Source organism: Bufo gargarizans, chromosome 9 (assembly GCF_014858855.1).
Source record: "Bufo gargarizans isolate SCDJY-AF-19 chromosome 9, ASM1485885v1, whole genome shotgun sequence".
NCBI classification, from domain to species: Eukaryota; Metazoa; Chordata; class Amphibia; order Anura; family Bufonidae; genus Bufo; species Bufo gargarizans.
The window spans coordinates 139,459,099-139,485,346 of record NC_058088.1 but is presented as its reverse complement, the minus strand read 5'-3'; the positions used below and the strand labels follow the sequence as shown (position 1 = coordinate 139,485,346).

Sequence of the window (26,248 nt, the reverse complement as noted above, 5' to 3'; positions counted from 1 at the left end):
CGTGAAGACATCAGGGAGATCCATTGAGGTGATGATATAAATACGTTGAGGTAGGTGCACGCTGGAATGAGTCCAAGTAATACAAAAAACAAAAAAACACAACCAGCAGCACAAGACCAAAAAATGATGTGGGTGCAAAAGATATCCTCAAAGCCGCAGGCTCAAACGGCTATAGATAAGTATAGATAGCAAAAGGATGAGGCAGCACTCCAACTTCAGGTGAAAAACCGTGGATCCTTTATTCCCTTGTGCAACGTTTCAATCGCTCATTGCGATCTTTATCAAGCATGGTTTACAAGTGTCATACAGGGGTATATATACCCAAAGTGCATTGTGCCAATAAAAGTGAAAATTATTCAATTACATAAATATATAAGCATAAAAACACATTTTAGACTAACAAAAGTGGTTATTGAAGTAAAACCAACATTACAGTGGAAACATACAATTGTACATATAATGTGAAATATCAGTATACATGATCGTATAAATGCCGCAGCATTGATATTCTAAATGAGGCTCATTGCGGCTTTGAGGATATCTTTTGCACCCACATCATTTTTTGGTCTTGTGCTGCTGGTTGTGTTTTTTTGTTTTTTATATATATATATATATATATATATATATATACACATATGTATTAATTTATTTATTTTATTATATTTGTATTTTTTAATCACAATACTCTTTTTGAGTCATATAATACCGTTTGCTAAACACACTTTATTTTATATATATATATATATTCATGAAGGATCGTGGGAAATAAGCTTCACCGATGAAATGTCCTGATTCACAGGATCTATCAGCTCCTGCGCTGCCATACAACAGGTCACATGACCGCACAACTGCGATCATGTGACAACTTACTTCAGTTGTAGCCGCCGACTCAGAATATTCATCTGAGCATGCGCCTCTCTAGCGATCTATGTATCGTGACTTCCGCCCTCTCTTCTATTACCTGGCCCGAAGAGAACGGCTCTATGTGTAAGTCACTTCCGGGTTCCCGAGCCATATTCAATATGAAATGATCATGTGCATATGGTAAAGTTTTATTTAAATCGGGATGCGATCCTATGTATCACCAACAAGAATGGCTATGCATTGTGGTTTTAGTTTGATTTTGTGAAATGAAGTCCACACTTTGGATGACACCTGGTGATGGCTCCTCCCACAGGGGGCGTCATCCAGGTGCATTGTTTTGGCGTTTTTTTTGTCATAATTTATTTTTTAAGTATCTATTTATTTGTATTACCTGTTATATTATTGTGAAACCTGATGAAGGGGAGATTCTGATACCCGAAACGCGTTTTCTATTAAATAAGAAGAATCTATCTATTAAGACCATCTGTACCAGTGATTTCGCGCCGACGCAGAACCTCTTTCTTTCACTACGAATTTCTTTTGGGGGACTGGACATCCTTTCCAAGAGATTACACAATCGGCGGCTGCAGTCCTGGCATAAAGGTCGTATTTTTATTAAGTCTACAGTAGAGTTGTGCCCGCTGGAGCACAACTCTATAAGGTGAGTTTGGACATTCCTCACTTGTTAACACTATCTGGTTGAACATACTACCCTATTGTGCACTCCTTTTCCTCTTTTTTTTCCCCCCCTCTTCTGGAGGGGAATTCAGATCCGTCCTTGGTATATGATGGCAGCTACGTGGGCAGGGAAAGCCGAGGCCTTGGTTGATCAAATTTGCAAGGCCGAAACATGGTCTAGTTTCCTAACTTTTGCTAAACACTATAGGCTAGATGCTCTAGCCAACCAAGATCTGGCATTTGGACGGAAGGTTCTCCAGGCGGTGGTCCCCCCTAGTTTCTGTCTAAGTTGGTAGTTCTCCAGTGGGTGCTGTCATGGAGGGATGTCCTGGAAACTAAGCTTTAGTCTTACCGGTAAATGGATTTCCAGGAGTCCGACATGACAGCACCCGGTATTACCCGCCCCCCCCCCCCCCTTTTGCTTTGTTCTTTGTTGGTTGATCTGACTTTATGTACCACTGTGATGTTAAACATGGTGATTTCAAATAAATACGTTGGATCCTATCCGGTGTAATACGTTGGAAAACACTGGAGAGTGGGGGTTGGGAGGGTCCTTTTTAATCTCTCTTGCTTCCGTTGTTGAAGACCCTGGAGCACAGCACTTCCCTGCTGGGGAAAGCTGCCTCAAGATGCCTTGATCACAATTGACCACAGCATCTAAGGGGTCAAATCTCTGGGATTAAAAGGTGTGTTCAAATATTTTTGTCCTTGTAGTGAATGTTACTATATATTATCAGCGCTAAGCACTGGAAGCTCTTTTCTCCACTAACTGAGAGAAGTGCAGGGAAGAGAGACATGTTCAGAGCTGCCAGCACTTCAGATAGGTAGTAGAGACACAGCAATGATAGTTAGGGCACATATAGTAAAGGCAGGGACTGGGGTAGTGAGCTGGAGGATGGAAGCTGCCTCTGTGTATTCCACACAGTCTCCAGCGCTCTGTAGAGCACTGAAGAACAACTTTCCTTAGGAATGCTCAGTAAGAAGACTCATGTTTCTCTAATATAGTATATTTAAAAAAAATGTTTACCATTCTTCTCATACACTATATTAAATATAAACCAAAATGACAGTTGCCTAGAAAAATTTGGATTACGTTGCCTTTTAGTATGCCTGAAAGGGTGACTTTGATTAATATATTTCTACTACCAGATGTTATACACATCCTGTGAAATTCTCCAGTGTGGAGTTTTTAAAGGATTGGATAGCATACTTGGCCTTTAAATTCGGAAAGGCAAACTGGCTAGACTTGGCTTCTTGCCAGTTAGAGAAATTTCAGGGGCCCTAAAGATCCCAAATTTTAAGTTCTATTTTATATGTTGAAATATCAGAAAATTTGGGATGAGATGGCCTCCAATATGATTATGCATTATGTAAATAAGGGGCTAAAATCTTATACAGTGTTCCAGGACAATTTGAAGAGGCTGTCTCAGCACAGGTCAACGAAAACTGATAAGTGGGGGTCTGACTCTCGACCCATCTGTGCTCAATGAGAACAGTGAGTTCCCACATTGCTTTAAACTGGATGGCGTACCTCTGCAATTTGCTATGACTAGATGTGCAATTCCCTGTGCACTGGATTGGTTGAAGAGGTCCGATAGAATGGCCCCCAAAGTCTCGGTACTCCTTTGGACTTTATCTGTGGGGTCATTTGTGTATGCAGAAACAAATACATAAAATGGCTCACTTGAAATAGTGCTGTTGAAGTATCACTTGTGGTTCTTCAACGTGTTCCCGAAGGCTGGAGTAAATGTTTAACTGTGTGCATCTGGCACAGTAGTGGACACTTTGAACACATCAAATAAAAGGCTTTAGGAAATCTTGACCTAGCTTAACACCTAAAGAGGTAAACATACATCAAAATTGACCTATATTTGATTGTATATTGTCAGTTTCAAAATGGCGGCTGAAAATGTTTCCTTCCCCAAATAATGCAGCCTTTTTCCAATGAATAATTTGACACATTTGAAATCAATTTTCACTAGTTAAAAAGGTGTATCCAGACATTTGCTCCACCCTGTACAGCACTGCGCTTGTTAAGGTTGGGTGCACATCATGTTTAACATATACAAAAAATGTATACGTTAAACAGATACCTCCAGACTGATGCCATACAGTGGCATCCATTCACCATAGAGTACCACTGTAAAAAAATAAAAAATAAAAATGTATACTTTTATTTTTACCGGACTCTGCAGTATACAAGAACGTGGTGTGTTGCATTTTTGTATCCTTCTTTTTTTTTTTTTTTTTTTTCTAACGTATACATCAAACTGATGCATAAAACCTGATGCGAACCCACTCTAAGCTGTGAGGAGGCCGCAATGCTCATTAGAGTGCAGAAGCCTCTTCAATTAGCTGATTGGAGCACCCTTTTCAGTGCAGCCTACAGAACTCACCTCCAACATGCTTCTCAGCACTCACACCGCGTCATTGTTGAGCTGTTTCTGGAGATCTGTAGGTAGCAGAAGCCACAGCAGCAGCACAATTCTTGATATGCTAAGGTGGCAGTCCATACTATGGGGCACTCACTTTGCTTGTGCCAGAGCAGAGTAATAAATCAAGTGCTCTGACCTCTGGTCCAAGCCATTTCAGTATATCTTCTTAACCAGAAAACAGAAGAAAAGAGCTTAGAGTACCATTAATTAAGAAAAATATATACGTTTTTATTAAATACATGATAAAAAACACACATATGATAAATGCCAAGGACAGGGTAAGGGAGCAGAGGAAAAGAAAACGAGCGCCATCCTGGATGGACACACTGGTCACAAGATATAATAATCTATCAATAAGGTTACTGTAAATATGGGAAAAAGACAAATAATAGTGTATGGTACAATGACCAACCCATAGATGCAGACCTGAAAAATAATAAATTGTAAACGGTGAGTGGAGATCAGAAAAATGGTCAAGCGGCCATGGCTATAGTGCATAATGAATGGTACAAAAAACATGAATCATGCAGAGTATAGACAATGTACCAAAAGATCAACAATAGTAAACCAGGCGAAAATAGCTCAGCATTGGCAGCACATAGCCATGGCTGGGAACCTGTGATCAAACACTCACCGATATGGGACCAGTTGTGAACAGAAAACCAGGATGGCGCTACCCCATCTTCTTAACCAGTACAATAACTTGCTCATGTCTTATAGACCTATACCGATAAGGAACTGAGACTAACCAGGTATAACATCAATATATATATATATATATATATATATATATAAATATAAAAAATAGAAGAAAGGAAAGCAGCACACAAAAAAAAAAAATGTATGTGGGTGCAAAAAATCCTCCAACGAGACCTGTGACCAAGATCCCAAATGTAGATAGTATGAAGAAAAGAAGGCAGCACTCCAATAGGTAGTGAAAAGTGGACGATTTATTCACTCATCAGCTCAGCGACGTTTCGGCTCTCACTATGGAGCCTTTTTCAGCTGGAAAAAGGCTCCATAGTGAGAGCCGAAACGTCGCTGAGCTGATAAGTGAATAAATCGTCCACTTTTCACTACCTATTGGAGTGCTGCCTTCTTTTCTTCATAATATATATATATATATATATATAATCAAAAAAGATGGGCGGCACTCCGATGAAAAAGGTTCTAGTGTGGAACCGAAACGTTGCACCACCGTGGGTGATTAAAGTTCCTTTGCTCTTTTCATCGGAGTGCCGCCCATCTTTTTTGATTATCTATTGGGGTAAGAAACCTATTCCCCTGGAGACGTGCACCCTTACCATAACGGTTTTTGCATCAGTGCCGCCATTTTTTCTTGATATATATATATATATATATATATATATATATATATATATATATATATATACACAATACAGACCAAAAGTTTGGACACACCTCCTTATTCAAAGAGTTTTCTTTATTTTCATGATTATGAAAATTGTAGATTTACACTGAAGGCATCAAAACTATGAATTAACACATGTGGAATTATATACATAACAAAAAAGTGTGAAACAACTGAAAATATGTCATATTCTAGGTTCTTCAAAGTAGCCACTTTTTGCTTTGATTACTGCTTTGCACACTCTTGGCATTCTCTTGATGAGCTTCAAGAGGTAGTCACCTGAAGTGGCCTTCCAACAGTCTTGAAGGAGTTCCCAGAGATGCTTAGCACTTGTTGGCCCTTTTGCCTTCACTCTGCGGTCCAGCTCACCCCAAACCATCTCGATTGGGTTCAGGTCCGGTGACTGGAGGCCAGGTCATCTGCCGCATCACCCCATCACTCTCCTTCATGGTCAAATAGCCCTTACACAGCCTGGAGGTGTGTTTGGGGTCATTGTCCTGTTGAAAAATAAATGATGGTCCAACTAAACGCAAACCGGATGGAATAGCATGCCACTGCAAGAAGTGTCTGGGAGGCTGTGGTTGCTGCTGCACGCAATGTTGATGGTGAACAGATCAAAACACTGACAGAATCCATGGATGGCAGGCTTTTGAGTGTCCTTGCAAAGAAAGGTGGCTATATTGGTCACTGATTTGTTTTTGTTTTGTTTTTGAATGTCAGAAATGTATATTTGTGAATGTTGAGATGTTATATTGGTTTCACTGGTAAAAATAAATAATTGAAATGGGTATATATTTGTTTTTTGTTAAGTTGCCTAATAATTATGCACAGTAATAGTCACACAGGTATCCCCCTAAAATAGCTAAAACTAAAAACAAACTAAAAACTACTTCCAAAAAATATTCAGCTTTGATATTAATGAGTTTTTTGGGTTCATTGAGAACATGGTTGTTGTTCAATAATAAAATTAATCCTCAAAAATACAACTTGCCTAATAATTCTGCACTCCCTGTGTGTATGTGTGTATATATGTATGTATATATATATATATATATATATATATATATATATACACGTTATTAAATACAAATTACATAGATAAAAATGATAAGATAAAATCAGATTAAAAAGTGCACTACACCTGAGGAGGTATTACAAAGTATACATGTAGAGGAAAAAGGGGAGAACAGAAATGATAAAAAGGTCATCTGGCCCAAAGCTGTGCATACACCTATGTCCACAGTTGATATGTATATAATATATATGCATATGTAACACCCAGGAAGACTAAAGTGCAAGTGCATATTATCAATTAAATCTCCATATCAACAAATAGCCACCAGTAGCACAGCAATAGGGCTACCATAATTGCCCAAATACATATATAGGATAAAAATGTGGGGGCCAAGATTAGAATAATATATATCTAATCCGTGAACAATCACAACACTAAAATCTTAAACCTCACAGTACCCCCAGAGGAAGGCATCTCCAAAATGTGCATCGGGGTACGTGGCTCTCCTGAGGTGGATATCCCTAACATAATGGATATGTGATTATACTATGTATTGCTGTGAGGTTTAAGATTTTAGGGTTGTGATTGTTCACGGTGCAGTCCACTTTTTTATCTGATGTATCATGTTTTCTTTTTTTATCTATGTAATTTGTATTTAATAAAGTATATATATATTTTTTTTTTTTTTTTAATGTTATATCTGGTTAGTCTCAGTTCATTTTCGGTATAGGTGTATTATGTATTATGTACACTGAGGAGGTTTTTTCTTTTAGGGTCTTACTTCACATAGGGCATAAACACAATATTTATAGGTCTATGTGAATTTTGTATTTTGTAACCTGTATATATTAATCATGTCTTATAGAGCCAGGTCCCAAGCCCAGAGATCATCTTCCTTTGTATCCTCAGGCCATTGCATTATCTCATTGTACAATTTCGGGAAGATCACAACCACTCTACTTATAATATACATCTTAGTCTTTTGTCCATCCTTGGATTTTGTGTCTGGTAATCTTTGCTGTTCCCACCTTTGCTAACTAGTTTGTGAAGCAGAGATGTCCCCCACTTCCACATCTATTCTCCATTCCTTGTGACTGATTAGCCCACTTAGGGGCCAGAACAATTACCTTCCCCCAACCATTCTTCAATGTCCATGAGCAAAAGGTGATAAAGTCAGTGCTGTTCCCCAGTACATTTCAGAGATAAAAATAAAAAATAAAAAAATAAAAAGAGATCAGAAAGCCAAAAGTACCATAAAATTGTGCCAATAAAAACTACAGCTTGCACTGCAAAAAATAAGCCCTCACGCAGCTCAGTCAACAGCAAAAAATAAGAAGGTTATCTCTCTTAAAACCATGTCAGAAAATTCAGTGTTAGAAACTTTGGATACCGCGCCTTCACTTCTAAACACTGGCGTATACCCAAACAGCAGTTTATTACCACAAATGGAGTGTTAGTGTATTCAGGAAAAAATGAGTAACCTTTGTGAAAAAGAATGTTTGGGGCTAATGCACCATTTTCTTGTAAAAAAATAAAATAAAATGTTTTTCATTTTCAACAACCAAGTATTTTAAATTCTATGAAACACCTGTTGGGCAAGTGCTCACTATACCCGTTAAGAATTCCTTGGGTGGTGTAGTCACTTTTTGAGGGTTTTCACTGTAGGGGTACCTCAAGGTCTCTTCAAATGCAACGTGGCATCTAAAGACCATTCCAGCAACATCTGTCCTCCAAAAACCATCTGGCGCTCCTTGCCTGTCGAGTGCCCATACAGCGGTTTACAACCACATATGGGTATTTCTGCCAACTGCAGAATTTGAATAATAAATATTGAGTTTTTTTTTGTTGTTAACCCATGTTTTACAGGAAAAAATTGATTTAAAATATAAAATCTGTAAAAAAAAATTGTAATTTTGAAATTTCCTCTCTATTTTGCTTTAATTCCTGTGGAATACTTAATGGGTTGACAACTTTACTAAAACCAGTTTGTTTTGAATAGTTTGAGGGTTGTAGTTTTTAAAATGAGCTCATTTATAGGTGGTTTCTATTATGTGAGCTCATCAAAGTGACTTAACAACTGAACTGGTTGATTTTGGAAATTTTTCAAAAATTGCTTCCAAAATGTTTTCAGATTATTTTTTTATTATTATTAAAAGTACAACATATTGACTCAAATTTACCATTAACATGATGTACAATGTGTCACAAGAAAACAGTCTCTGAATGGCTTGGATAAGTAAAAATCATTCCAAAGTTATTACCACATGAAGTGACATACAGGTCCTTCTAAAAAAATTAGCATATTGTGATAAAGTTCATTATTTTCTGTAATGTACTGATAAACATTAGACTTTCATATATTTTAGATTCATTACACACCAACTGAAGTAGTTCAAGCCTTTTATTGTTGATTTTGGCATACAGCTCATGAAACCCCAAAATTTCTATCTATAAAAAAATTAGCATATCATGAAAAGGTTCTCTAAATGAGCTATTAACCTAATCATCTGAATCAACTAATTAACTCTAAACACCTGCAAAAGATTCCTGAGGCTTTTAAAAACTCCCAGCCTGGTTCATTACTCCAAACGGCAATCGTGGGTAAGACTGCCGACCTGACTGCTGTCCAGAAGTCCATCATTGACACCCTCAAGCAAGAGGGTAAGACACAGAAAGAAATTTCTGAACGAATAGGCTGTTCCCAGAGTGCTGTATCAAGGCACCTCAGTGGGAAGTCTGTGGGAAGGAAAAAGTGTGGCAGAAAACGCTGCACAACGAGAAGAGGTGACCGGACCCTGAGGAAGATTGTGGAGAAGGACCGATTCCAGACCTTGGGGGACCTGCGGAAGCAGTGGACTGAGTCTGGAGTAGAAACATCCAGAGCCACCGTGTACAGGCGTGTGCAGGAAATGGGCTACAGGTGCCGCATTCCCCAGGTCAAGCCACTTTTGAACCAGAAACAGCGGCAGAAGCGCCTGACCTGGGCTACAGAGAAGCAGCACTGGACTGTTGCTCAGTGGTCCAAAGTACTTTTTTCGGATGAAAGCAAATTTTGCATGTCATTCGGAAATCAAGGTGCCAGAGTCTGGAGGAAGACTGGGGAGAGGGAAATGCCAAAATGTCTGAAGTCCAGTGTCAAGTACCCACAGTCAAGTGATGGTCTGGGGTGCCATGTCAGCTGCTGGTGTTGGTCCACTGTGTTTTATCAAGAGCAGGGTCAATGCAGCTAGCTATCAGGAGATTTTGGAGCACTTCATGCTTCCATCTGCTGAAAAACTTTATGGAGATGAAGATTTCATTTTTCAGCACAACCTGGCACCTGCTCACAGTGCCAAAACCACTGGTAAATGGTTTACTGACCATGGTATTACTGTGCTCAATTGGTCTGCCAACTCTCCTGACCTGAACCCCATAGAGAATCTGTGGGATATTGGGAAGAGAAAGTTGAGAGACGCAAGACCCAACACTCTGGATGAGCTTAAGGCCACTATCGAAGCATCCTGGGCCTCCATAACACCTCAGCAGTGCCACAGGCTGATTGAAGTATTGAGTGCATAACTGAACATAATTATTTGAAGGTTGACTTTTTTTGTATTAAAAACCCTTTTCTTTTATTGGTCGGATGAAATATGCTAATTTTTTGGGGTTTTCAGGAGCTGTATGCCATAATCATCAATATTAAAACAATAAAAGGCTTGAACTACTTCAGTTGTGTGTAATGAATCTAAAATATATGAAAGTCTAATGTTTATCAATACATTACAGAAAATAATGAACTTTATCACAATATGCAATTTTTTTTAGAAGGACCTGTATGTCAGATTTGCTAAATTATGCCTGGTCAGGAAGGGGGCAAATGGTCTGGTCTGGAAGTTGTTAAAGGGAACCTGTCAACGGGATTTTGTATATAGAGCTGAGGACATGGGTTGCTAGATGGCTGCTAGAACATCCGCAATACCCAGTCCCCATAGCTTTGTGTGGTTTTATTGTGTAAAAAAAAAGATTTGATACATATGCAAATTAACCTGAGATGAGTCCCTTCCCGGGCCTGGTTAGCTGAGATCCCTGGCTGTGTGTAACAGCCGGGATCTCAGCATTGTCACCATGGTGACACTTTCAGTTGTAAAATTTAGCAAAAAAAACGACATCCATATATAAATTTTTCGCTAAATTTATTGTTTTTGATAAAAAAAAATATTTTTTGGCAAAAAAAAAAAAAAATGGGTTGGGTAAAAGTTATAGCGTTTACAAACTATGGTACAAAAATGTGAATTTCCGCTTTTTGAAGCAGCTCTGACTTTATGAGCACCTGTCATGTTTCCTGAGGTTCTACAATGCCCAGACAGTACAAACACCCCACAAATGACCCCATTTCGGAACGTAGACACCCTTAGGTATTCGCTGATGGGCATAGTGAGTTCATAGAACTTTTTATTTTTTGTCACAAGTTAGCGGAAATAGATTTTTTTTTTGTCTCACTTTCCGCTAACTTGGGACAAAAATTTCAATCTTTCATGGACTCAATATACCCCTCAGCGAATACCTTGGGGTGTCTTCTTTCCAAAATGGGGTCATTTGTGGGGTGTTTGTACTGCCCTGGCATTTGAGGGTCTCCGCAATCATTACATGTATGGCCAGCATTAGGAGTTTCTGCTATTCTCCTTATATTGAGCATACAGGTAATGAGATTTTTTTTTCCGTTCAGCCTCTGGGCTGAAAGAAAAAAAGGAACGGCACAGATTTCTTCATTCACATAGATCAATGTGGATGAAAAAATCTCTGCCCAAAAAAAAGAGGGGAAAGGCGTCTGCCAGGATATAGGAGCTCCGCCCAACATCCATACCCACTCGTATGCCCTGGCAAACCCGATTTCTCCATTCACATCAATCGATGTGGCTGAATAAATCATTGCCGGGATTTTTTATATATTTTTTTATATACAAAGTGTTTGCCAAAGCATATGAGCTGAGGAGGTGGCGGTGTTCATATGCTTTGGCAAACACTTTGTATATAAAAAAATATATATTGGCAAACGTATCTTTTACTGCAGAGGAGAAATCTCGTCTTGCAGCGCCGCATATACCGACTTGTGTGTAATCTGACAGCAGCGCAATGCTTCTGTTAGAATGCACATCGGTGCTGCAGCTAGTCGATCGGTTGGTCCACCTGCAAGGTAAAAAAAACAAAACAAAAAAGAAAAAACCAGGCCGCAACGCAATAATTTTATTAACTTTATAATAACTTTTGAACAGAACATATAAACTTTAACTTTTTGAACTGAACGTTAATCTTTTTGCTTACTGGTGATTTATTTTTATTTTTTTACCTTTTATAGGACAAACCTCTCCTTCCCCATGGGACAATGTGCAAAGCGCAAATCGCCCAAAGATTTGGCGAAGTGCATTATGCACTTTGTCCCAGGTGAAAGGAGAGATTTGCAGCAGCTCTGTGTGTAAATGGGCCCTAATAGCCCTGTGTGCCTGTCCTGGTGAGATGTGATCCCAATGCTAGGTGTACCTGTGTGTGGTACTTCCTGGAAACAATTCCCTAAGCATAGGGCAGGGTGGTAAGGGCAGTCAGGACAGAAATAGCGGGTGTCACGCCTTATTCCACTCCTGCTGCAGACACGACATCTTTTTCGAGGTGACGGTTGGGTTGAGGTACCAGCAACGACATTGGGGAAATGTCGCTCGTGTAGACGGCTAACTACACTGGTGGATGGGGCCACGGAACCTCCTGGGTACAGGAGGTTCTCGATGATCTCTTCCTGAAATTTGACGAAAGATCGTATTCTCCCAGCCTTACTGCAGAGAACAAAACTATTATACAGAGCCAATTAAATTAAATATACAGACACCTTCTTATACCAGCGTCTGGTGCGTCGGGACACTAAATACGGAGACAACATCTGGTCATTGAAGTCCACCCCTCCCATGTGAAGGTTATAGTCGCGGACTGAGAGGGGCTTTTCAATGACACGGGTTGCTCGCTCAATTTGGATTGTTGTTTCTGCGTGAATGGAGGAGAGCATGTAAACGTCACGCTTGTCTCTCCATTTTACCACGAGCAGTTCTTGGTTACACAAGGCAGCCGTCTCCCCCCTTGCAAGACGGGTGGTAACGAGCCGTTGGGGGAAGCCCGCGCGACTAGTTCGCACGGTGCCACAGCAGCCAATCTGTTCTAGAAACAAATGCCTGAAGAGGGCCACACTTGTGTAGAAATTGTCCACATAAAGATGGTACCCCTTGCCAAATAAGGGTGACACCAAGTCCCAGACTGTCTTCCCACTGCTCCCCAGGTAGTCAGGGCAACCGACCGGCTCCAGGGTCTGATCTTTTCCCTCATAGACATTTGTGGGTATAGCCTGTGGCCCTTTCACAGAGCTTATACAATTTGACCCCATACCGGGAGCGCTTGCTTGGGATGCCCGGTAAAATGTATTAGGGACTCGTCTACGCAGATGTTTTGCTCTGGGGTATACAAATCTGCAAATTTCTGGTTGAAGTGGTCTATGAGGGGCCGAATTTTGTGGAGCCGGTCAAAAGCTGGGTGGCCTCTGGGATGGGAGGTGGTGTTGTCGCTAAAGTGCAGGAAACGCAGGATGGTCTCAAATAGTGTCCTGGACATAGCAGCAGAGAACATGGGCATGTGATGAATTGGGTTTGTGGACCAATATGACCGCAATTCATGCTTTTTAGTTAGACCCATGTTGAGGAGAAGGCCCAGAAAAAATGTAATTTCGGAAACTTGGACTGGTTTCCACTGGAAAGGCTGGGCATAAAAGCTTCCCGGGTTGGCAGTTATAAATTGTGTGGCATACCGATTTGTTTCTGCCACAACTAAGTCCAAGAGCTCCGCAGTCGAGAACGGCTCAAAAAATCCCAGGGCCGAACCGATCTGAGCTGTCTCAACCCGAACTCCAGACTGGGCAGTGAAAGGGGGAACTACAGGTGTGGCTGAAGTTGGGGACTGCCAATCAGGGTTTGCCAGCACCTCAGGGATTCTAGGGGCTCTATGGGCCTGTCTGTGCGGTGGCTGCAACGGGGTAACTACTGCACGTGCCACCGTACCAGCTTCAACTGCCCTTCTGGTGCTCGCCACTTCACCATGTTGTACGGCAGTGCTGGTACTAGGTCCAGGATGGGCTGCGCTGCTGGTGTATGCCTCACCACGTAATCCGACAGCGCCAGCCCCACTCTGCTGCCCTTGAAGCGGATCCTGCGCAACCTGTGGTCTAGCGACACGGGGCCTGGTGCTATCAGGGACCTCAACCTCCTCGTCTGTACTTTGGGTCAGACTGCCACTGCTTTCTACAGGTTCATATTCTGACCCACTAGATTCATCAGATGAGGGTTCCCATTCCTCATCCGACTTTGGGTCAGAAGCCTGTAGGCCTCTTCAGAAGAATACCCCCTGTTTGACATTTGGGCAACTAAAAAACCGATATTTTTTTTTTTTATCGCCACAGGGCTTGTGAATGTGCAGTGCTCAAAAAAATTTTTATTTTTTTTTTTGTCACTGCGGCGGGGCGGGTGTGGGTGAATGCACGTGTGGGCGACCGATCAGGCCTGATTGGGCAAACACTGCGTTTTGGGTGGAGGGCGAACTAAGGTGACACTAATACTATTACAGATCTGACTGTGATCAGTTTTGATCACTTACAGATACTATAAAAGTACAAATGCTGATTAGCGATACGCTAATCAGCGAATAAGTGACTGCGGTGCAGTGGGCTGGGCGCTAACCGATCGCTAAACTACCTAACCAAGGGGCCTAAACTATTCTAAAACCTAACAGTCAATACCAGTGAAAAAAAAAAGTGACGGTTTACACTGATCACTTTTTTCCCTTTCACTAGTGATTGACAGGGGTGATCAAGGGGTTAATTGGGGTTCAGGGGGGTGATCTGGGGCTGTGTGTGGTGTTTGGTGCTACTCCTCTGCTGGAACCAACCGACCAAAAGGACCAGCAGAGGAGCAGGGATGCCATTTAACAAAACAATATGATGTGTTAGATGGCTTGTGATTTGACATTTTAAAAATCGCCAGCCCGCCAGCCACGATCAATGGCTGGCAGGCTGGTGACGAAATTATGCTCGTTCATTTGCCGTCCCGCGATGCGCATGCACGGGCCGGCTCAGTCCGAAATCTCGCGTTTCGCGAGATGAAGCACGGATGCGTCCAGGAAGAATGAATCGACCGCCTCCCGGACGCATCCGTGCGTTAAGCGGTCGGGAGGCGGTTAAAAGAGCTTATATGCAAATCCTCACTATCACATCCACGTCCCAGTACAAATCTCCTTCTGCAAATTTCTGCAATCCCTTAAACCTAATAACCATTCCTCTGACCCCTGCTCCTTTGGTTACTCTTGCAGGAGCATTATGGAATGCACGCTCTGTCTGTAACAAACTGTCATACATTCATGATCTTTTAATCTCTCGAAAACTTTCCTTTCTGGGTCTCACAGAAATATGGCTGAACCCTTTGACACCTCCTCCCCTGCTGCACTCTCATATAGTGGATTTCATTTCGCCCGCCCCGGATGCAAACATGGTGGAGGAGTTGGTCTTTTCCTTTCAGCCACCTGCTCCTACAGCCCAACTCCACTGCCACCCTCCATTATGCTCACCTCATATGAAGTACACTCTGTTCGGATCTACTCTCCCTCCAACCTTCAAGAAGCTGTCATTTACCGTCCCCCAGGCCCAGCCACCATCTTTCTTGACCACTTTAACACCTGACTACTAGACTTTCTTCCTGCCGACATCCCCACTGTCATCATGGGTGACTTCAACATCCTTATTGACACCTGCCACTCAGCCCCCTCTAAACTTCTATCACTCTCTTCCTCCTTTTTTTACATGGTCTTCAGCTCCCACCCACAGAGATGGTCACACTCTGGATCTTATCTTTACCCGCCTGTTCTCCCTATCTAACCTTTCTAATTCGCCTATCCCCCTATCCGACCACAACCTACTCACCTTCTCTTAATTGGTGTCGTCTGCTGCTCCCCCGGTCCACACACTAGCACATCCCCGCAGGAACCTTAAACATCTCGACTTTCACTTGCTTTCTGACTCTACTGCCACTTGCTACCATCTGTTCCCTCCAAGACCCAGATGCTGCGACCACCCTGTATAACACCACAAAAAGTACTGCTTTGGACACTGTTGCCCCCCTCACACAGGAGCTAAGCGGCGATGGAAGAAATCCCATTCTAAAGATCAATTCACCGCATACAAGCAATCCCTCCTCCTATTCAAATCCTCACTCGCTGATGCAAAACAGGCCTACTTCTCATCTCTTATATCTTACCTGGCCCACAGCCCAAAACAACTTTTTAACACTTTTAACTCCCATCTCCATCCCCCAGCGCCCCCACCCTCTCCTCTCATCTCAGCTGATGACTTTGCCGCATACTTCAAACAAAAGATAGTCAACATCAGAGAAAGCTTCCGTACACAGTCCCCACAGACCCGATACACAACTGCTCAGTCCTTTTCTCCCAAAACCCACTTCTCCACCATTACAGAAGAAAAACTCTCCACTCTACTCTCCAGATCACATCTCGCCACCTGTGCACTTGACTCAGTCCCATCCCACCTCATCCCTAACCTCACCATAGTGTTTATCCCAGCCCTAACTCATCTCTTCAACCTATCACTAACCTCTGGTGTCTTCCCCTCTGCTTTTAAATATGCTACCATTACACCCATCCTCAAAAGGCCTTCACTTGACCCATCTTCTTTATCCAGTTATCGACCCATATCACTTCTTCCGTATGCCTCAAAGCTACTTGAACAACATGTCTATTCTGAAAAGTCCCATCACCTTTCCTCCTGCTCCCTCTTTGACTGGCTACAATCTGGCTTCCGACCCCACCACTCGACTAAGACTGCCCTTACCAAAGTCACCAATGACCTACTAACAGCCAAAACAAAAAAAAATATTAATCTGACCTTCTCCTTGACCTGTCTTCTACCTTTGACACTGTCAACCACTCCCTTCTGTTACAAACTCTCATCTCTTGGCATCACTGACCTAGCCCTCTTCTGGATCACATTATAACTCACAGATCATAGAAACATAGACTGTGTCAGCAGATAAGAACCATTTGGCCCATCTAGTCTGCCCAATATACTAAATACTATGGATAGCCCCTGGCCCTATCTTATATGAAGGATGGCCTTATGCCTATCCCATGCATGCTTAAACTCCTCCACTGTATTTGCAGCTGCCACTTCTGCAGGAAGGCTATTCCATGCATCCACTACTCTCTCAGTAAAGTGATACTTCCTGATATTAGATCGGACGTTTAGCGTCTCCCACTTTCACACCAACTCCTTGTCTCATTCCCTCTCTGTTGGTGTCCCACAAGGCTCTGTCCTAGGACCTCTGCTCTTCTCCATTTACACTTTAGGCCTGGGACATTTCATAGAGTCCCATGGCTTTCAGTATCACTCTTATACTGACTACACACAAATCTGCCTCTTTGGTCCAGACATCACCACCTTATTATCCAGAATCCCACAATGTCTATCTTCTATATCATCCTTCTTCTCTTCTCACTTTCTAAAAGTTAACATGGATAAAACAGGGGAAAGATGATTAATTATATCTTGCTCAACAGACCTATCTATCACGATCAATGGCTGCACACTCTCCCCGGTCAAGCAAGTCTGCTGCCTTGGAGTGACCTTGGATTCTGTCCTTTCCTTCCGACCGCACATCAAGCCCTTTCCACCACCTGCTGCCCACCACCTGCTGCCTCCAACTCAAAAACCTCTCCTGCATCAGCGCTTTCCTTAACTTTAAATCTGCGAAAATGCTTGTACATGTCCTCATCATCTCCCGCCTAGACTACTGCAACATTCTCCTCTCTGGCCTTCCATCTAGCACTCTCAAACCCCTCCAATCTATCCTCAACTCTGCTGCCCAACTAATCCACCTCTCACCCTGTTACTCCGGCCTCTCCTCTCTGCCAATCCCTTCACTAGCTCCCCATTACCCAGCGAATTCAGTTCAAAATGCTAACAAATACATACAAGGCTGTCCACAACCTGTCCCGTCCCTACATCTCCGAACGACTTTCCCGATACATCCCAACACGCACTCTCCGATCCCCACAATCACCTCCAAGATTTCTCCTGAGCATCCCCCACACTCTGGAACTCGCTACCCCAACATATCAGACTCTCACCTACAGTGGAATCCTTCAAAAGAAACATAAAAAAAAACACCTCTTCAGACAAGCCTACAACCAGTGACCCTGCTGCCTCTATACCTCCATGACCAGCTCCCCTCACCTACTGTTTCCTTCTCCAATACCATGTAGATTGTAAGCTCTCAAGGGCAGGGTCCTCTCTCCTTCTGTACCAGTTTGTAACTGGTCTTGTTTATGCTTAGTGTAATTGTCTGTATTGTGTATGTTTACCCCTTTTCATATGTACAGCGCTATGGAAATAATGTCTCTTTAATAATAAATAATAATAACTGGAAGTAACAGCTGACAGCTATTGAAGGGGCATCGCCTTTAGGTACAAAGAGCCCATTTTCTCTTGCTTCTTGCTGCATGCATTTAGACTATTAGATGTAAAAACAGATTGCAACAGAGTTTAGCAAAACATAAGTGACAAATTTAGATGAGCAAATTGATTCTAAACTAATCAAATTCAACCTGAATTCTGTAAAAATTTGAGTTCCATTAAAATTTGAATTTTTGGTGATTCGATTTTGGCAAATTTGAGAACGAAGGAGAGAAAAAAAATTGAAAAGTGAGCAGCCAGAGAGAAAAAAACGAGCCCTAGTAGACCTCAGAGTGTCATACACACATTTCCAGGCCATAAAGAAATTTGGTGTTTTTTTTTTTTTTTTGTTTTGTTTTTGTTTTTACTAATGGTAAGATAGGGCTTTTAGATTTGGTGTATATTGTCAGGGCAAAGACCGCTAACTCTGATTTATGCTGAATTCCAAATAAGTATGGCAAATAGGTAACGAGTACTTGAAGAATTGAATAACACAAACATCAAGGTTGTATCTAAACAAGTCTCAGTTTATTGCTTATGGAAAGCAAATACTTATACCACATTGGGGCCAGTTCTGGTTATACACCCATGCACTTTACATAAAAATCATGAAAACATCTAGACATATAGAAATGCTTATGAAGCAGAAGGTATAAATGTCAGTTAACCGCAGACTTTCTATACAAAAACAAGACATACATTTATCAGAATAGAGGAAGTAGATATATCACACCAAGCAGTTTCCATTTCTTGAGAATAGCAAAGGTGGGGGCTAAGTTACTCCTTCCCGTATCTGCAGATACTGACATAAAAACAGTCATACAATGTAAAATGGCCGCTGTAGACACAAAGATTGTCTCATCCCTCACTATATATTAATATACTATATATTGAGCATGTGTATAAAGTGTGATTAGCATATTATAGAGCTTTGTCGGGGTGTGTGTGTGTGTAGTGTGCATATATTAATGCTATCCGTGTAATAGGCATGTAGCATAGCTTTCTATGTAAGGGCTCATTCACAAGACCGTATGTATTTTGCGTTCTGCAAAAAATGGATCCACAAACAATACTTATGAGGTTTGTGTGCATTCCGTATTTTGCGGAATGGAACAGCTAGCCCCTAATAGAACAGTCCTATCCTTGTTCCTAATGCAGATAATAGTAGGATATGATCTATTTATTTTTATTTTTTTCAGAACGTACGAATGTACACGGAGTAACTTCCGTTTTTATTGCGGACCAATTGAAATGAATGGTTCTGTATACGATCCAGAAAAAAATACAAATGGACATAGAAAGAAAATACGTTTGTAGGCATGTAGCAGTGTTGTGTGTGTGTGTGTGTGTGTGTGTGTGTGTGTGATGGGCTGTGTAGGTAATATGTATATAGTAAAGCTATCTGCGTAATGATCATGTAATAAAGCTGTGTGTGTAATTGGCATGTAGCAGATTGTGTATGTAATGGGCATGCACCACAGCTGTGCATGTAATGGGCATGGGAGTGTCAGATTTAAATGGCAATCTCAAATATGGTTATACCCTTTTCTGATGCGATTTATTTAATCTTATCTCATATTTTGCTACTTCTTTACAGGGCGATTTGGGCTGGATGATAAGAGGCTCAATGGTTGGACCTTTTCAAGAAGCTGCTTTTGCGCTCCCTCTAAGCTCAATAGACAAACCTGTTTACACTGATCCTCCTATAAAGACCAAATTTGGGTATCACATTATTATGGTGGAAGGAAGGAAATAAAATCTAATAATAAAGGATTTCTTACTTGCTGAATGTTTGAGTCTTCATTTAACCACCTCAGCTCCCCTAGCTTAACCCCCCTTAATGACCAGACCACTTTTTACAATTCTGCACTACACCACTACTTTCACGGTTTATTGCTCGGTCATACACCTTACCACCAAAATGAATTTTACCTCCTTTTCTTCTCACTAATAGACCTTTCATTTGATGATATTTCATTGCTGCTGACATTTAAAAAAAAAAAAAAATTATTAATCGAAATTTACCGACATTTTTGAAAAAAATGAAATTTTTCACTTTCAGTAGTAAAATTTTTCAAATAAAACTACATTTCTATATAATTTTTTTCTCTAAATTTATTGTTCATGTCTTTGATAAAAAAAATGCAATAAGTGTATATTTATTGGTTTGCGCAAAAGTTATAGCGTTTACAAACTATGGTACAAAAATGTGAATTTCCGCATTTTGAAGCAGCTCTGACTTTCTGAGCACCTGTCATGTTTCCTGAGGTTCTACAATGCCCAGACAGTAGAAACACCCCACAAATGACCCCATTTCGGAAAGTAGACACCCTAAGGTATTCGCTGATGGGCATAGTGAGTTCATAGAAGTTTTTCTTTTTTGTCACAAGTTAGCGGAAAATGATTTTTTTTATTTAAATTTTTTTCTTACAAAGTCTCAGATTCCACTAACTTGTGACAAAAAATAAAATTTTACATGAACTCGCCCCTTCCCCTCACAAAATACCTTGGGGCAGTGATGCTCAACCTGGGCATCAGGTTGGGCATCCCTGCCTTGGGGGGTCTTCTTTCCAAAATGGGGTCACCTGTGGGGTATTTATACTGCCCTGGCATTTTAGGGGACCTAAAGCTTGAGGTAGTTTGGATTCCAAATGTGTAAAAAATGCCATGTGAAATCCTAAAGGTGCTCTTTAGAATTTGCGCACCTAGTTGGGCTAGAGGTAATAGGAACAAGTATCTGGAGGTTTGGTTGCCTTGGAAAAAAGCATTGGAGGAGAAGGATATTGTGATTTTGAACCAGTTGGGATCCGATACATCCCATCAGGGGTAACAAGACTTCACATTGTTGGGAACAGTAAAATGATTTAGCCTTCTATATACCTTCCATCAGTGCCATTGTAACCTTATGTAAACACCAATACCTTTTTGGGTTGGTTATTTGCTTAATTTCTAGCGCCTTCCTTTCCCCCCCACCCCCCCCCTGTCTCCTTTCCCTTCCCCTCTCAATATGTTGTACCCCTTGTTCAACACTACTCTAAGGTTGTCAGATATTCGTGATATGTCCTTTCCATATATTGCATATTCTGTAATACTGATACCGAAAGTCTTGTAACTATTATGGATTGTCATATTGTGAAACCTTTTTCTTTGATATGCTGAAATAATAAAAAGAGATTTGATAAAAAGAATTTGCGCACCTAGGCTGCAAAAAAGTGTCACACATGTGGTATCGCCGTACTCGGAAGAAGAAGGGCAATGTGTTTTGGGGTGTATTTTTACATATACCCTTGCTGGGTGAGAGAAATATCTCTGTAAAATGACAACTTTGTATAAAAAAATGGGAAAAGTTGTCTTTTACAGAGATATTTCTCTGACCCAGCATGGGTATATGTAAAAAGACACCGCAAAACACTTTGCCCTACTTCTTCTGAGTACGGCAATACCACATGTGTGACACTTTTTTGCAGCCTAGGTGCGCAAAGGGGCCCAAATTCCAATGAGTACCTTTTAGGAGGGCATTTTTAGGCATTTGGATTCCAGACTACTTCTCACGCTTTAGGGCCCGTAAAATGCCAGAGCAGTATAAATACCCCACATGTGACCCCATTTTAGAAAGAAGACACCCCAAGGTATTCCGTGAGGGGCATGGCGAGTTCCTAGAATATTTATTTTTTGGCACAAGTTAGCGGAAAATGATTTTGTAAGAGAAAAAAATTAAAGGAAATAATTTTCCGCTAACTTGTGCCCAAAAAAATATATTCTAGGAACTCGCCATGCCCCTCACGGAATACCTTGGGGTGTCTTCTTTCCAAAATGGGGTCACTTGTGGGGTATTTATACTGCCCAGGCATTTTAGGGGCCCTAAAGCGTGAGAAGAAGTCTGGAATATAAATGTCTAAAATTTTTTACTCATTTGGATTCCATGAGGGGTATGGTGAGTTATTGTGAGATTTAATTTTTTGTCACAAGTTGGTGGAATATGAAACTTTGCAAGAAAAAAAAAAAAACTATTTCCGCTAACCTGTGCCCAAAAAAAAATCTATGAACTCGCCATGCCCCTCAAAAGTGATCTTTATAGCGTTTCAGCAGAATTTAACTGTGTTTTTGCAGTGATCAGAAAAAAATAATTTCTGTCACTGCGGTGGGGTGAACTGAACGCAAGTGTGCGCACAAGATCAGGCCTGATCGGGCGAACACTGCGTTTTTTGTAGAGCCTATAGAACATGTCCTATTCTTGTCCGCAATTGCGGACAAGAAAAGGCATTTTCTATATAGTTCTGGCAATGTGCGGATCCGCAAAATGCGGAAAGCACATTGCCGGTGTCCGTGTTTTGCAGATCCGCAGAAAACATACGGACGTCTGAATGGAGCCTTACAGGGGGATAGTCAAAGACGGGGGTGATTAGGGGTTAATAAGTGACGTGGGGGGGGTGTAGTATAGTGTGGTGTGCTTGGTGCTACTTACAGAGCTGCCTGTGTCCTCTGGTGGTGGATCCAAGCAAAAGGGACCACCAGAGGACCAGGTAGCAGGTATATCAGACGCTGTTAACAAAACTTTCAAGGGTTAAAAAAGTCGCATCTACAGCCTGCCAGCGAATGATCGCCGCTGGCAGGCTGTAGATCAACTTGCTTACCTTTCGATCCTGTGAACGCACGCTCCTGTGAGTGCGCGTTCACAGGAAATCTCGCAAGATGATGCGTCTAGGAGGAATAACCTGTCCGCTCGCAGGACACATGCCTGCGTTAGGCGGTCGGGAGGTGGTTAATAAAGAACTTTTGAAACTGCAACTTAAAATACATTATTATTTTGAATAGTTAACTTGCAGTGCTCACATTAGCACCGCGGCCTTCTCACAGCTTTTCCTAGGCCAGTGACAAAGTTTAGCAGTCACGTGGCCTAGGTGCAGCTCAGCCCCAGAGAAGTAAATGGGGCTGAACTGCAATACCAAGCACAGCCGCTATACTATGTACAGGAAGAAAAGGAACATCCCTCGGCGCAAGGAACCACCCAGAGGTAGACAGTGAATCTTCAAGAGTTTTATTGCAATCACACAACGCGTTTCGGGGAAAGGGTCCCCTTCATCAGGTAAAGAATATTGCATAGAGAGTGGACAAACATGCTGGATATATATACACAAAAATGGTCACATGCAAACAAGGTCAGAGGGGAGGTGGGCGTTACCTCAAAGCAGAAACAAAGTCATTGGTACATAAAATAATGCAAATAGGTACACAAATGAACAAATTAACCCTTTGGGTTTACAGACTAATTCATAAGTGTATTTATAAAACATTAACATGAAGAAGCATCGCCTCTAGATGCAGCCCATGGCTGGGGAGGAGAAACAGCATCACACAGAGTCACATGATCGCAGTTCCGATCATGTGACTTGTGATGCAATGCTTGTTGCTGGGTGACAGGCATTGCATCATAAGTCACATGATCGGAACTGCGATCATGTGACTCTGTGTGATGCTGTTTCTCCTCCCCAGCCATGGGCTGCATCTAGAGGCGATGCTTCTTCATGTTAATGTTTTATAAATACACTTATGAATTAGTCTGTAAACCCAAAGGGTTAGTTTGTTCATTTGTGTACCTATTTGCATTGTTTTATGTACCAATGACTTTGTTTCTGCTTTGAGGTAACGCCCACCTCCCCTCTGACCTTGTTTGCATGTGACCATTTTTGTGTATATATATATCCAGCATGTTTGTCCACTCTCTATGCAATATTCTTCACCTGATGAAGGGGACCCTTTCCCCGAAACGCGTTGTGTGATTGCAATAAAACTCTTGAAGATCCACCGTCTACCTCTGGGTGGTTCCTTGCGCCGAGGGATGTTCCTTTTCTTCCTGTCATTTTAATCCTCCGTGTGGGCCTAGGCACGCTTATCCGAGGACATCTACATCCGTGGCTGCATACCAACCTTCATATTGGGGATTAAATAATCTCCCACACATCTACAATAGCGTTGTGCCTATAATTGCGCAACTCTGCAAGGTGAGTCTCCCGAATTGGGATTTAATCCGAATTTCCAAACGTTTTTACCCTATGGTGCGCCCTCTCTCTTTTGTTTACACAGTAAACAACTTGCCTTTATACGCTATACTATGTACGGCGCTGTACTTAGTGCCACGGGGCTCACAGGAATGTTGATGCCTACTCAAAAAGCTGATTGGCAGGGCTGTCGGACCAGAGGATAGTTCATCAGGATTAAAGTCCTGGAAAACCCTTTTAACAAATTATACCTTTATTTCCTTTTTCTGTGTATCTGACGTTCAAAAATGAAGTTTGATATATGCTAATGAGTTTGCAAGTGTCCAGAAGCATTTCCTATTGCTGCAAGTGCATGTCGTTGATGGCTCCTCCTATGTCTTACTGTAAGACAGCCCAGTGTCCTTAAGTCACCGTCTCTGTTCCCTCAGATCCCATGCTAGCTCACTTGACTGTGAGCCATTCCCAAACATGCAGCATACTCTACCCACTGTGGGCAGCGGCATCAATTAAATGACCATGCATGCCTGGGCCAAGCAGTGAAGTGAGCTGGCACTGGATTTCAGGGAGCAAAGCCAGTAACAGAAGGACACTGGGCCTGTCTTACTGTGATACATAGGAGGAGCTATTAACGACAGTCTCCTAATGGCCCTTATACAACACCCTAAGGCCTCTTATTATCAGTCCGCATCCATTCCACATTTTTTGGGGATTGAATGCAGACCAATTCATTTCTATGTGGCTGCAAAAAATGTTGGCGCATGGATGTCATCTATGTGCAGTCTTCATCTGTGTTGCCATGCCGCAACTTAAAGAACATGTCCTATTCTTGTCCATTTTGTGGACAAGAATAGGCATTTTTACAAATAGGACCCTGAAAAGTGCGGGATGCATATGGACTGCATCTGTATTTTGCAGATCCACAATTTGCGGCCTGCAAAATAGATATGGTTGTGTGCAGGAGGTCTAATTGCTGATTTTCTGCTGAGTAATTACAAGCAGAAAAACCATAGTGTTTACACTAGCAACACAGTGGATGAGACTGAAATTTTATCTGTGCTGCAGAAAAAAATCTGCATGGAAACTGACCTGGGGTGGGAATTTTAAATATGTTGCGTGTCAATTTATGCTGCAGATTTTCACCCTTTACAATGCATAGGGTGTCATTTGCAGCAAATCAGTGATAAATCGATGCGTAAGGCCTCATGCAAACGACAGTATTTTTTCACAGTCCGCAAAACGGGGTCCCGTTGTTCCATGATCCGTGTCCGTTTTTTCTTTTGTGTGTCTTCCGTGATTTTTGGAGGATCACCAGACATGAAGGAAAGTTAAAAAAAAAGTTGTTTTGGTGTCCGCCTGCCCGTGCGGAGCCAAACTGATCCGTCCTGACTTACAATGCAAGTCAATGGGGACGGATCCGTTTGACGTTGACACAATATGGTACGGATCCGTCCCCCATTGACTTTCAATGTAAAGTCAGGAGTCCCTAACAGAGTTTTCTCCAGTCCGATGGTATATTTTAACTTGAAGCCTCCCCATCACCATGGGAACACCTCTATGTTAGAATATACCATATATCGGATTTGAGTTACATCGTGAAAATTCAGATCCGATAGAATATTCTAACAGAGGCGTTCCCATGGTGATGGGGATGCTTCAAGTTAGAATATACTAAGAACTGTGTACATGACTGCTGCCTGGCAGCATCCGTTCTCATACAGGGGGCTGTGATCCGCACAATTAACCCCTCAGGTGCCACACATGAGGGGTTAATTGTGCATATCATAGCCCCCTGTAAGAGATCTGGTGCTGCCAGGAATCGGGGGGCAGACCCCCCTCCCTCCCCAGTTTTAAATTCATTGGTGGCCATTGTGGCCCCCCACTCCCTCCCCTGTATTAAATTTATTGGTGGCCAGTGCGGCCCCCCTCCCCTGTATTAAATTCATTGGTGGCCAGTGCAACCCCCCCCTCCCCCCCCTGTATTAAATTCATTGGTGGGCAGTACAGCCTCCTCTCTCCCCCATCATTGGTGGCAGCGGAGAGTTCCGATTGGTAACCATGGCAACCAGGACGCTACTGCAGTTCTGGCTGCCATGGTTACTTAGCAATTTTAGAAGCATTCTACTTACCTGCGCTGTCTATGACCGGCCGGGAGCTCCTCCTACTGGTAAGTGAAAGGTCTGTGCGGCGCATTGCTTATAGCACAGATCTGTCAGTTACCAGTAGGAGGAGCGCCCAACCGGTCACAGACAGCACAGGTAAGTATAATGATTTTAAAATTGCTAAGTAACCATGGCAATCAGGACTGCAGTAGTGTCCTGGTTGCCATGGTTACCAATCAGAGCCCCAGCGATTAAACTGGGA

General features: G+C 42.0%; 1 protein-coding gene across 2 annotated transcripts in view; it reads left to right on the top strand.

Moving 5' to 3' along the window:
* PIN4 (peptidylprolyl cis/trans isomerase, NIMA-interacting 4) overlaps positions 1–19,677 on the top strand; it is a 108,167-nt gene extending 88,490 nt beyond the window's left edge. For both annotated transcript variants that reach the window (XM_044268762.1, XM_044268763.1), the window contains exon 4: positions 19,486–19,677. In XM_044268762.1, the coding sequence (XP_044124697.1) occupies positions 19,486–19,644 (159 nt within the window). In that variant the 3' untranslated portion in view covers positions 19,645–19,677. The remainder of the gene's footprint in view (positions 1–19,485) is intronic.
* The last annotated feature ends 6,571 nt before the right edge of the window (positions 19,678–26,248 follow it).